The sequence below is a fragment of the Periplaneta americana genome, chromosome 9 (assembly GCF_040183065.1).
Source record: "Periplaneta americana isolate PAMFEO1 chromosome 9, P.americana_PAMFEO1_priV1, whole genome shotgun sequence".
Taxonomy (NCBI): Eukaryota; Metazoa; Arthropoda; class Insecta; order Blattodea; family Blattidae; genus Periplaneta; species Periplaneta americana.
Window position 1 is genome coordinate 177,330,653 of NC_091125.1, and position 14,446 is coordinate 177,345,098.

The following is a 14,446-nucleotide window of genomic DNA, read 5'->3' on the forward strand; positions in this document are numbered from 1 at the left end:
TTTTTTTATTTATTTAATGCAGGACTGTAGAGTTTATCTTTAGACGTGATAATGGCAACATGCAATATTCATAGAGATTCAGCCACATGACCAACAAGGTACAATATAAATGTAAGGAAAAAGTTTTTGATGTCACTGTACATCTAACACTGATACTTGTATCTGTGTTTGGGAGAAACTAGCGCGGAATTAGTTTCTGTGATTTTGGTACTGAAAATGGTTGAATTTGTAAGGGATTTTTATGGAAATGGATTTGGAAACTGAACGATTTTATAGGATACATTTGAAGAAAAGGAAATTGGTTTAAACAAGTGCTGAGGTAGTTCTGTTCCCACTTCGCTTGTCTCCCCTATAATAGTCATATCGTCGGCTTAGAGGGTAAACCTGCTAACTGCCAAAAAGAAAATTTTACAAGAGAAGCAAAAAAACTGAGTTTAAATTAACTCTGAAACTTTAGGACCAAATCCAAAGTACAGGTACAATATGACTTTGGTGACATTACGGAAGTTTCATGCTAACATACACTTAGCGTATGCTTTGCATAGGCTATACGAGTCTGTGACAGATTAGGTTCTGTTAGTGACTGGAAATCCAGCCCTAGGACTTGGAGAAGTTAGGGGTGGAAACTGCTCCCCACCCACCACACGTTTCAGTAGCGAGAGTTTGTCAGTCAGTTTATAGTTGTCAGGTGGTCAGGTTCTCAGGTGTGTTCTTCTTTATAATTGTTTCAAGTTTCTAGTAATAATAAATGTCGCCTTGGACTTACTCATTTGGTGTTAACATCCGACTCCCTCTGCCTAGTTTGAAAGCGGGAACCTGATTCCAATGCCAAGCCTGATTTGATAATTACTGATGATGACGCGTAATGAACTTTTTCGTTACTTTAGGTCTTTGTCCATTTCTTAATGATTCGAAGGAGTTTTGCTATCCTTTGGCAGGTCTTCCTTCGTACACAACTTCTTTCTTTGTCTTGTTTTATCTATGCCTTAACCGATCAACAAGCCAACAAGATGTAGGGGATGACATATCTCTCACAATACAGGACCATCGTGGAGATGTTACAGGGCAAGTGCAAGAACTACCGAGTCCTGTGGCATAGAGATAAATTTCATCCCACGTCAGGAATGGAACTACGGACTGCCTAGTTGGGAAACACATGCTGTCGTAATTGTGGACCCTACACTTCTTTCTTGTGAACATTTATTGCTAGCTACTTTCACAACCGACTTCTTAAAAGTATTATTTTATTCTATTTTTACAACAAAGTGCTGGCTGGCACTTTCTCTTAATTTGCAGTTAGCTTATGGAAACAATTTTGAAATTACTGATGAATGTGATTATCTCGCAATTTATTTATAAGAGTATGTTAATTCATTTACAGCTATTGAAAGGACTGTGACTGGATTGGCATAACTTTTTCCCGTTACTAATTAAACTGCATAATAGCAAACTAGTATTTACTATTTAGATGTAGCTATAGTCGTCTTCAGATCGCTTTAATGTGTATTTGCTATTTGATATATTACATTTAGGACGTGTCAGTCGAAGTTTCCAATAATGTTTTAATTACCATCCGTCACAAATGTTTGATGAAATAGTTAATTTCGGCGAACTAATGTACGTAGTAATTTACAAAGGGCCTTAGAAATCTTTTCAATCTTATTTCCCGTCTGATTTTGTTGTCAGAAATATGCAATGTGAATTCGTCCGTTCTTGCAATGTCATTTCGGTTAATGTTTGAATTTTATCATTTCTCGTGTGATTTAACTAAGTGTATCCAACCGTTCATATAGGGCTGTTTTTTTAAACAGCGCCCTTTTTTTGTAACAGAAAATAAGCAAGTAATACATAATAGTAAATAAAATATATGAACAGATTAATGTGTTCAGTTGGGATGGCTGTTCTCAAATACAGCTAAAATGGTTTCTGAGGCTAATATAACTGAGGCAACACCATTATGATTCATCGGTGAGTAAAATGTTTCCTTTTTCAATGGTAGCAGTAGCAGGGCAGTCTGTTCTCTACCCGCTACGTGTTTGTTGACAGCGTGCAGACTGTTAGAAGTGGAGTGGGTGAAATTCGTTACAGGGCCGGATTTACGAGTCACTAACAATAGGCTAGGTTAGTTTATAGGCTTTTGTGATGTTTTGTATATAGGCCTACATATACAAATCTGTGAGAGGTTAGGCTAGGCTAGGGTAGGCTAGGTTAGGTTAGGCTAGGCTAGGTTAGGTTAGGTTAGGCTAGGCTAGGCTAGGCTAGGCTAGGCTAGACCAGACTTGACCTTCATTATGCCTTGCATATACGAATCAATGCAGGATTTTCAAAACCTGGTGATTTTTATTAAGTGATGTCAGCGTAATGGCCGACTTGAAAACAAAGTTACAATATTTGTTGTGCTTCATTATTTTTCAGCGGTTATTGGATTAATACAAGTTTTGCGTTCTTCACATTACATCATATTGTGTGTTTTATGCCCCTACGTTCCTTTCCTTCACTAGAAATCGCAAATTTCACTTCCTTTTACCACGCACCTCTCATTTCACACCTAATTTACATTTCCGAACAATTTCCTTTTCGTAAAATTAGTGTTGTGGGATTTAATCGATTAATCGATCAATTTCTGTTGTGAGATTAATCGATCAAAAATATTTAATCGAATAATTGAGTCGATTAAAATTAATCGGTTGTAGTTGATATTAATTATTATTATTTTGTTAATATAAACTCATGTTAAAAATTCCGACAATATTTCTCTTGGAAATTGCTTACTTAGAAGCACAATAGTACTGTTATTTTCTAACTGTAAACCAGGTAGCGTAGGAAAAATCTTTGCACAAACACTTCAGAAAGAGATGGAGATATGAGGACAGTGACCTAGTCTGCCTCTATTGAAAGTTGAAACACAATGCGAAACCCTTATTAAGTTTTATGGTTTTCCAAGAAACTTCCACCTTGTTGTCAGCTAATCTTCCTAGCATATGAAATACATACCTTTCTGGGATTCGTCCCCCTCATCCCTTATAAAATAACCATGTCTACACTGTGTGCAAGTGAGAGCGTAACTACCTTCTTCTCTTTCTAAAATTTGGTAATTCGATTACCATAGGGGTCAGTCTTCTGTTTCGACTGCTGTAGTTTTGCAGTTGCAGTTTCTGTACTGACTTTGTATCAGAAGGTTGTGTGTTTAGTTTGATAAAGAAAAAAAATCAGTTTTCTGTAGTTTGTGAAAAGTGTAAACTCCATTATGTCATAGGCCTATGAGAATTTGAGAGGTAAACTCGGTGAAACGTTTGGATTTAAATTGAACGATCGTGGAGAAGTGCTTGACAGAAAAACAAGCCAGTACTTTGTTATAATATTTTACTTGTTTAAAAAAATGTAATATTACTACATCAGACATTACTATTATTATTAAACTAGTATAGTTCTTAGTTTGTCTTGCCATAAGACAAGCAATAGCATTATTCAATATTTTCGAGGAAGAGTATGATTAAAAATCTTTTGTAATGGTGAAATATAATATTCTGAGACAATGGTTAATTAGGCCTATTACTCCTGAATACATATACGATTTGCATTATTTAGGATACAACTTACGCAGCAATGCGATTTTTAATGTTGTGCATGCCGAGTTTAGTGTAACGTACTTCCCTCATCCTCCAAGTCAAATCAAATATTATTACATTACGAGTAATAAATTATTAATAATTACTGTAATTATTCGTTGTGGTAAGGTGCAACTATCACCGTATGATATACCAAAGATTTTTTCTTTATGCGTTCATTAAATTTAGTCATGAGTGACGACAGAAAACACCTCAGAGGAGCAAGATGCAGACATTACTGAAAGAGAAATGTGGATCGTGGAGAGCAGATGCGCATATGCTTAAGGGCGGCAAAATTCTATTTAAAAAAATGTCCCTGAGAATCCTGAGATACTTGTTTATGTTTTGGGAAATCCTCAAATGCGGAAACCATTTCTAATCACATATATTGCAGACTAACTGTCCCTGAGAATCCTGAGATACTTGTTTATGTTTTGGGAAATCCTCAAATGCGGAAACCATTTCTAATCACATATATTGCAGACTAACTTCCTAATTTAATTTAATTCTAACTTCTAATTTAAAGACTATTTACACTTACTAAAATATTACAGCATTTAGGCCTACTATTACTATTCATTACAGATTAATCAGCAGGCCTATTACGATATTTATTTCACCACTATAATCTCGTAAGCAACGGTTTTTAGTGTAATTTCGTCACTGCCCCTGTATGGTGCCGAAAAGCTCCTTGTGTATGATATATACAGGCGTTACAGATTTTGTGATATGTATAAACTGCTGTGTTTGCCGACCATGTAGGCTTCTCATTGCCACACAATCTAACCTCTAACCAACACGACGTTGTAACATCTTGAACAATTCACAAACTTGTATTTTAAATATTATGGCCAATGGTCCCTGCGAAAAGATCCACAACAGTTGTAATACCTGTTTTAAAGCAACATGCGAATAATACACAGTAAGCAGAAGTAGCACTGGTAGATGAAAGCCGCAAAATGGATTATTTGCATCGAAGTACCTAACTACCACTATGTCGTATCCTTAACATTACCAAAATGTATGTCAGTAATAAGTTAGAAAGCATTCCATTAATATGAAACGCGTGTAATATTTTCGCATGAAGAATTAAATTGTAGATGTTACCCATTTCCACTTACTGAGACCAAGCAAAGGAAAAATCTATGTTGGCAATACTGATGTACGCTTATACATAGCTAATTTTACGTCCGTTTACAATACTAATGAATTAACACCATCTAATATAGTTATGGGTTCCTGGTTATGTAATTAAAACATAATTTCACTAACCTGCCTCTCGATCCAACGCTTCTTTCAGTCTGTCAATAAGAACAGGTTTGTTTCCTTTAGAATCCAACCCTCGAGATGATAATTCAGCACGGAGTTCCACTACTTTTAGTTTTGATAAATCCATATTACTACTCATTTTTGCCTGTGATTTCTATTACAATTACACACTTGTCAAATACAAATTATATGAAAGTAACTAACACTTTATACACAGTAGCTTTCGGCTTCTTGTTATGTTTAAGATGGCGTGCGTATTAAATTTACTTTGTAAAGAACTCTCGGATTGGTGAAGGACACTAGAATCTCTATAGACGCTTCTCTCTTCACCAATGAAAGAATCATATGCAAGATAGCATCAATACACTCCTACCAGCCCATTGGTTAATTGTAAGCGCGTTCTTGCATCATTGGTGAAGAAATTTTCGTTGTCATGGCAATAGTTTTATTTAAATATGGCAGAAGAAGGTTTGCTATTTTATAACTATATTATAATAATTATAAGTGCACTATAATTCTTGTATTGGATGATCGTCCACCTCTACTTCGGCATGTGGCCGTAACCCAGCATCCGGATGGTCGACCTGGGCACTTAAAGGGCTGTAGCGTCACGGATTGTTATTTATTATTATAGTTCTTGTATGGACGAATCCAAAAATGCATATAGAGTGTTAGTTGGGACGCTGGAGGAGAAAAGGATCTTTGAGGAGGTCGAGACATAGATGGGATATGATGGTAGAGACTGGATTAATCTTGCTCAGGATAGGGACCAAAGGCAGGCTTATGTGAGGGCAACAATGAACCACTGGGTTCTCTAAAAGCCATAAGTATAGTTCTTGTAAGGTTTATTATCAAACATAAAATGCGTATAACATCAAAGAAATTTGTTATATATATAAAAAAAAAAAAACACTTTGTTACAGTCCTAAACTCCCTAAAACGGAAGTCGTTCATTACTGTTGGTTTAGAGATACGGGTATCAAGTTTATCCGCGTTAAAACTTGACACCTAACACTAGATGTTGCAGTACCATAGTCTAGTGGCCGAATAATGATGGTGAATGACATTACTAAAACGTTTCCTTAGAGGCAAAGGAACGTGGTTTCCTAGAAAACATTGACTGTCATTCTCGAGTAAAAAAAGCGGTGTCGTCAATTGTACAATGGCAGTCAGTGCAGTGACAAACAGTTCAGTCAACATTTTTGTATGGTGCGGTTAACTTTTAACGTGCTGAGGTAGAGAAGAGGACGAACTCACTTATGATTTCATTACTGGTTACTAATATGTAATTAATAATTATGTATTATGATTAATCTTAGCAGTTTAAATGAACCAGTATATTATTTTATGATGTGCTTAAAGATGGGCTGCTGTGATTTACAGTCTTAAGTTATTAATTATTAAGTTAGAGTGCGAAAAGATTAAGTGGGAATGAATGTAGAAAATAGTCAAAATTTAAATTAGAAAAGGAACAGAAAGTGTTTTTTTTTTATTCTGTTTAAGTGAACAGTAAATCTGAGAATGAAGTCCAGAGAAAGACTCCTATCCCGTATCCTACATAAATGGTAATATAGGATCATATTGAAAGATTTTAAATAATGATTACATATGAACACTTTGCTAAAATATTTAACATTTATAAGAAAAAGTGCAAAAGAATGAGCCATTCAAGATTAATTGTTTCATTAGGAATTTGCAAACTTCATTATGAATGTGGTACTAGCGTTTTGTTATGGATGCAAAAAGGAGAAGTTAAGTCCTGGCCAAGATTGAAGATTTCAGAAGGAGAAGCAGGGAAGGAGTAAATTGAAGAAAAAATCATGGGAAAGTTTTTTAATGTGTTCTTTTATTGGTTGAACCTGAAGATCAATGTGTAACCGATGTTTCTTATGTACCAACGTGCATTAACAGTTGATCGTAAAAATTTGTTCTGAAAAATTTGAAATTTATTTAGATGACAATATGCTGCACCACCCCCAATTTAGGCATCCATATGTGACCATAAGTCTGATTAATGTCTTGAACAGCAGAATTTTTATGTCTGCATATACAGTTGATCTTCTGTTAATGAGGGATCGTACTTGACTGGAACGCTGTTCGGCTTTTTGTAATGTTTGTTGAATGTGTTTCCAAAGCAGCTTAATATCCAAGTGCACAGCTGATATTTCACTGGTTCATTATGAGGGAGGTCCGGGAGAACAGTATTGTTTAACGAAAGCTGCGGGATATTTTCGCAATGTAAACATTTTGACTTGACACTTTAAAGGACTGTTGGGACCATTTGTCTATTACATTAAGAGCAGTTTGAATTTGTCGATCAAGGATGAGAGCATCTTCATGTTGAGAAATTATAGCAGCATCGTCTGCAAACAGTAGATTCTACTCCTCTTGATACATTCCTACCTTACTGGCCGCCAGCAGCGTGTCATATCTAATAACCGTTTCTCATCCTGGCATACTGTAGACACAGAAGTTCCTCAGGGTTCAGTATTAGGCCCTTTGCTCTTCTCTATTTATATAAATGGTATTTCTAAATCATTTAAGCACTGTAGATATTATATATATGCAGACGACGTTCAATTGTATATTTCAGCCCGTCCTGATGCACTAAATAACAGCATTAATAGTCTTAAAGAAGATATTGATTCCATCTCTTCCTGGTCTCAACAATTTGGACTTAACCTAAACGCATGTAAAACACAGGCTATTCTGTTCGCGAACCGTATATTAATTCCTGATGTCAACAGCCTGAATATCCCACCTGTGAAACTGAATAAAACTATCATCCCATTTAGTTGTACCGTAAAAAATCTCAGGGTGCATTTTGAATCTAATCTCAATTAGGATACACATATTAAATATACATGTAAGAAGGCATTCTCTATTTTCCATTCACTAAAAAGATTGTATCATTATCCATCCATCCATTAATAATATAGTAACAAACTTTCATGTATTTTACAGCAACCTTATCAGATTTGGACAAAAAAATTATAGAAGCTTTCATAATTTTTGATCATGCAAGCAGCAACACAGTTGATGTTCGAGAAGTTGGTACAATCATACGCTCCCTTGGTAAGTACAGCATAATCCACCATTTTGACGTTATGACCAGTGGGAGAGCTGCCATTACTTAAATTTACGTGGTCCTAACCTAAACAAATACAAGTCTGTGCGAATGTTTCCTCCCACTAATGAATTTAATGTAGACTACTGCATAAAGAGTAAATTCCTTCACTTCCAGGAATTTCACATGGCCTAAACTGTTTTCTCGTAGCCTAATTTTAATATATATATATATATATGACAAGTTTAACTCCAAAAACCAAATTTCAGTCTACACAATAGCAGCTCTCTTTGTATTCCCCTTGCGTTCCTTGTATTGTCCTTATTCTTCTCTTCCCGTTATTTTTTTTGTGACAGTCAATACCCAAATTAGTAAGGAGAAAGATGTAGACGTGACCAGACAGCTGCACATATTAATACAGTGGTCTGTCAAATGTTCAAGAATTGCACATGAATTTTATTCATAGTATAAAGGAAAAAAAAGCTGCAAAAAACCTATTTAGAGATCTGCTTGGAAAAAAAGTGATTTCTGGTCCATTCCTCTGTGTAAGCTCAAAAGAAATAAAAATTATTTTATTTATTGCATTTCTTCTATTTCACAGATCAACAATGATTTCTCACCGAAAAACTAATCGATTCACGTGATAGAGATTGATGTGCTGAGTTCATATGTTGTAGTATTTTTCTATCATGTGTAGTTTTTTATTTATTCTTAATTTATTATACTCTAAGGTAAGCTTACTAGATTTTTTTCACAATTTCCAGGGACAGATATCAACATATAAAAAATACTTCTAACAGTTCTAGTAGATTGCGTTAACTTATATTGTTTTCACACAATTTAAAGAATTAAAACAGACTACTAGTCCTAATTCTGTTTACAGGCTAAACTAATGTTTTTTTTTTTTTTTTTCAAAAGAATGAATTTTTAGTAAGTCTTCTCTAATCCCAATTTTTCAGCAAATTTCTGACATCATGTCCAAGTTGGTTAAGATAGCAACTATTGCACGAACAGTTTCAAAACTCATTCTGGATTTTTAGGATTTCCATATCATGTTCATTGAAGAAACTCTCTCCACTGAAGCTTATTTCACGAAGACATAGAGATAGTTCAATCAGCATCTGGAGTTATGCACAGGAAATCATTATCTCAGAAAAAAATTTTAAAAATTCTACTCACTTTGTGATTTTCTCTCAAGTTATATATTTCTTTACAGAAGGAATTTCATCACATAAATTATCTTCATCCAGGTCAATTCCATCTACATTTGAAGAAAAATAATGGACTGTCTCTTCCCAGAAGATGTCTCAGCAATATATGTAGATATCTTATTTTTGTGAATGAATAACACTAAGAATTTGTATGTATGTATGTATTTATTCACACTGCAGTGGGTATATACCCGGTGGCAGTGGTAACTAATTACACTCCATTGGTTGTGAAATAAGAACCACTACTAAAAATGCCCAAAAGTTGCTCTAATAAATTGATTAATGTATCTTTAGTCTTTCTATTAACTTCGATAACAACAGAAGACTCGACTGCAGTTACTCACCTTCAGTTTTGATTGTGGCATCATGAAAAAGCAGCAACATCGTATTAGCAAAATTTATCACATCAATGTGCAAGGATCATTAAACCATATTAATAATTAAGACTGAAAATCCAGGGACGAAATTTGTCCGGGGACAGAAAGCAAACTTCGGGGAATGTCCCCGGGAAATGGGGATGTCTGGCAACCTTACTCTATGCTCTGCTTTCAATTTCTTATGCTCAGCTGTAGCCCTTCCTTTGTGCGGCACACTGTATCGCTATGTGCACTTATTTCCTGTTCTGCTATTTTTATTCTGTGAATATAAAGGTGCTTTCAGCAAAGAGCAAACATAAAACTGTATATCTTAACTGTGCATCTGCAATGAGACCAGTCCCCCATGATGATAACTTATCAATTCCAAATCTCCCAAAAAATGAAATTGAAATTTTTCAAGAAATATAATATTTAGATAATACTGTCCGTCTGATCCCCACTACATTCCTGAGATGTCAAATTCTGAACCACAACTATTTACACAATATGAATTAAATGATCTCTTAGAGACATTTCACAATGCAGAACTGTTGGCTTCCAGATTAAAGGAGGAAAATCTTCTTGATAAGAAAGTCAGAATCAGCCATTACAAAACAAGGACCACAATTTTATATAAACATTCTTTTTTTTTATGGTCTGATGGTCTTCTGTAACGATGTGGATGTTCTGTTTGAGGAAATGAAACAGCAGCATAGTGCATCAGATGCGAGGCTGTTGATTGACTCTTCCCAGAGGAGTTCGATGGCAGTTCTTTTGCAAATGGAAATTTAAAACCTCCCGTACCCATTGCCAACTGCTCATTTAAAAGAGAGTTATGAAAACTAGTACTAGAAGCTATTCAATATAGTCTCCACCAGTGAAGTCTCTATCAAGATTTAAAGTCTTTGGTCTGTTATTGGGTATGCAAGGGGCTTTACAAAATTCTGCTTCTTCCTGTACCTATGGGACAGTAGAAATCTAGAAGAATATTACATCAGACACCAAGAACCACTTATAACTCAGGAGAAGAGAATGTCCAACACATCCCACTGTTTGACTCGCTTTCACCCCTAAATATAAAGCTTGGCTTGGCTAAAAGCTCTGTTAAAACACTTGGAAAGAGAAATTCAAGAGGATTCTTGTATCTGAGTGAAAGATTTAGTTATATCTCAGCTGCGAAACTGAAAGAAAGCGTTTTATTAGGACCCAGCAGGAAGAAATGGTTGAAAATGCTTTGAATGGTATCGAAATAGAGCTTGGAAAAGCTACAAGTGGCTTTGCATGAACTTTCTAGGCAATACAAAGTCTTCTGACTACAAACAAGGAGTGTAAGAATTGTTGGATTTGTATAAAGAGATGAGTTGTCGCATTTCATTGAAACTTCATTTTCTGCATTCACATTTAGGTTTTTTCCCCAACAAACCTCAGTGAAGTTAGTGACGAGATAAGTGAAAGATTTCACCAACACATTAAGTTGATGGAAAACGTTACCAGGGCTTCTGGAATGAGTCCATGATGGCGGATTATTGCTGGATGTTATTGTCATGATGGCTCAGTAAACTTAACAAAAGAGAATCATTTGTTATAAGCATTTATAGCTTTATGTACTTTGTTATTTATAAATATTAATATAAGTTCAGTACATACCTAATAATTAATATTTATAATATGTGTCAAGTCCTCTTTTGTCAGAAGTTACTATGTATTTATGTTACTGTAAGTTACTTGTAGTTACTCTGTATTTATACTACTATACTTGTAGTTACTATGTATTTATATTACTATACTTGTAGTTACTATATATTTATACTACTATACTTGTAGTTACTATGTATTTATACTACTATACTTGTAGTTACTATATATTTATACTACTATACTTGTAGTTCCTATGTATTTATACTACTATACTTGTAGTTACTATGTATTTATACTACTATACTTGTAGTTACTATATATTTATGTTACTATACTTGTAGTTACTATGTATTTATACTACTATACTTGTAGTTACTATATATTTGTTACTATACTTGTAATTACTATGTATTTATTACTATAACTTACTTGTAGTTACTATGTATTTATGCTACTATACTTGTAGTTACTATGTATTTATGCTACTATACTTGTAGTTACTATGTATTTATTACTATACTTGTAGTTACTATGTATTTATGTTACTGTAAGTTACTTGTAGTTACTATGTATTTATACTACTATACTTGTAGTTACTAAATATTTATACTACTATACTTGTAGTTACTATATATTTATACTACTATACTTGTAGTTACTATGTATTTATGTTACTGTAAGTTACTTGTAGTTACTATGTATTTATACTACTATACTTGTAGTTACTATATATTTATACTACTATACTTGTAGTTACTATATATTTATACTACTATACTTGTAGTTACTATGCATTTATACTACTATACTTGTAGTTACTATGTATTTATACTACTATACTTGTAGTTACTATATATTTATGTTACTATACTTGTAATTACTATGTATTTATTACTATAACTTACTTGTAGTTACTATGTATTTATGCTACTATACTTGTAGTTACTATGTATTTATTACTATACTTGTAGTTACTATGTATTTATGTTACTGTAAGTTACTTGTAGTTACTATGTATTTATACTACTATACTTGTAGTTACTATGTATTTGTTACTATACTTGTAATTTATTACTATAACTTACTTGTAGTTACTATGTATTTATGCTACTATACTTGTACTTACTATGTATTTATTACTATACTTGTAGTTACTATGTATTTGTTACTATACTTGTAGTTATTGGGTTATTTTACGATGCTGTATCAACATCTAGGTTATTTAGGGTCTGAATGAAATGAAGGTGATAATGCCGGTGAAATGAGTCTGGGGTCCAGCACCGAAAGTTACCCAGCATTTGCTCGTATTGGGTTGAGGGAAAACCCCGGAAAATACCTCAACCAGGTAACTTGCCCCGACTGGGATTCGAACCCGGGCCACCTGGTTTCACAGCCAGACGTGCTGACCGTTACTCCACAGATGTGGACTACTTGTAGTTACTATGTATTTATGCTACTATACTTGTAGTTCCTATGAATTTGTAATAATGCATTTTGTGTTAGTTATAATTCAAAATCTGTATGTGATAAAACAAAACTGAATACATTTGCGTAATCACCGTGAAAAAATGATCTAGAAAATTCTACTTTCATCTATGGCAATTATATAACAGACAATGCTTTTACCACTGAAGAAATATCAGAGCTACACAATTCTGCTACAGGAGTAGTAGGTTAGTAGGTTATTTTACGACGCTTTATAAACAGCTTAGGTTATTTAGCATCTGAATGAGATGAAGGTGATAATGCCGGTGAAATGAGTCCAAGGTCCAACACCGAAAGTTACCCAGCATTTGCTCATATTGGGTTGAGGGAAAACCCCGGAAAAAACTTCAACCAGGTAACTTGCTCTGACCGGGAATCGAACCCGGGCCACCTGCTTTCGCGGCTAGATGTGCTGTTACTCCACAGGTGTGGACTCTGTTACAAGAGAAGATGAAATCCATAACAGCATGTTATTAAATTCCTCTGATAAAATTAGGCAAGAAATTCTCCATCTCTTCAATAATATTTGGAAAACAGGATTTTATCCTAAAACCTGGAAAAATGCAATTGTAATTCCTATTCTCAAACCAGGTAAAGACAAATTAGACCCTAAATCATACAGACCAATATCTTTAACATCCTAAATTACTGGAACGCATTGTTCACAGAAGATTAACCTGGAGATTTAAAACTTTCAATCTTTTAAGTCCGTATCAGTTTGGTCTTAGACTATCATGTGGCACAACTGAAGCTCTATTATATTTTGCTCAAGAAATTTATAAACGTTTCACAGAAAAGAAGACCACATTAGCTGTAATGATAGACTTTGGAGCCACTTTTGATAACACTCCTCACAGACCCATTTTATTACAATCTATGAAACTTGGTATCAAAGGCAGAATGCTAAGATTTCTACATTCTTTTCCTAATGAAAAACAATTCAAACCTCAGTAAATAACCATTTATCTTTATCCAAAAAAAATTACAAGTGGTATACCTCAAGGTTCTGTTTTAAGCCCAAATTTATTTAATATAATATTACATGACTTACCTGATGTTGTTCCACCTGAGGTAAAACAAAGTATCTATGCAGATGATGTTACAATATGGGCTGCAAACAACGATTCAAATGAATCATTAAGAGTTATACAAACAGCTGTAAATAATATCAATAATTGGGCATCTTAATTGGATCTATCTCACAGTCAAAACTGAATATACTGTCTCCACAAGAAGGTATAGCTTAAAAAACTTATATTTATTTGAATAATCAAGAAATTCAGTACAATCTAACTCCTAAGATCCTAGGATTCATTTTTGATGAAAAGTTTTTTATGAAAAACACGTTTCACCAATGTTGCTTTTGCAGTGTCTACCACGATTAAATCTCTTGAAGATCATAGCTAATAAGAAATGGGAATCAGATATCACGACAGTGCATCTGTTTTATAATGCTTATACAGGGTGCGGCATTTAACGTTTCCTATTTTCAAACCCCCATAACTTATTTAGTTTACAAGTAAATTACAAGAAATTAATCAGTTTACAACCATTATAATCTTGGAATTACAGTACATCTTATGTTTTGAAAATAATGTCTTTAAGATGTCCTCCATTGGCGTCAATGTATTGTTGCAATCTTCCCTGCACACCGACCATTACTCGCCGCAATGTTTCAGGTGTAACATCAGCAATTTCTTCACGAATCGCGGTTTTAAGGTCCTCGATGTCATGAAGGATACGACCGTAGACCTTACTCTTAAGATACCCCCACAAAAAGAAGTTTGGTGCAGTGAGATTAGGGGAAACAGA

The 14,446-nt window shown here is 34.3% G+C and overlaps 2 protein-coding genes across 3 annotated transcripts in view; one reads left to right on the top strand and one right to left on the bottom strand.

Moving 5' to 3' along the window:
- The window catches only part of LOC138706808 (heterogeneous nuclear ribonucleoprotein U-like protein 1), an 88,169-nt gene that overhangs the window by 47,726 nt on the left and 25,997 nt on the right, over nucleotides 1-14,446 (bottom strand). Inside the window, exon 1 of one of the 2 annotated variants that reach the window (XM_069836534.1) lies at nucleotides 4,881-5,143. The exons of the other annotated variant lie outside the window; for it this stretch is intronic. Coding sequence (XP_069692635.1) covers nucleotides 4,881-5,016 — 136 coding nt within the window. The 5' untranslated portion in view covers nucleotides 5,017-5,143. Of the gene's footprint in view, nucleotides 1-4,880; nucleotides 5,144-14,446 lie in introns of those variants that run through there. 2 annotated transcript variants of the gene reach the window in all.
- LOC138706812 (dynein regulatory complex protein 8) overlaps nucleotides 5,318-14,446 on the top strand; it is a 29,360-nt gene continuing 20,231 nt past the window's right edge. The window contains exons 1-2 of the mRNA XM_069836541.1: nucleotides 5,318-5,345; nucleotides 7,842-7,952. Coding sequence (XP_069692642.1) covers nucleotides 5,333-5,345; nucleotides 7,842-7,952 — 124 coding nt within the window. The 5' untranslated portion in view covers nucleotides 5,318-5,332. The remainder of the gene's footprint in view (nucleotides 5,346-7,841; nucleotides 7,953-14,446) is intronic.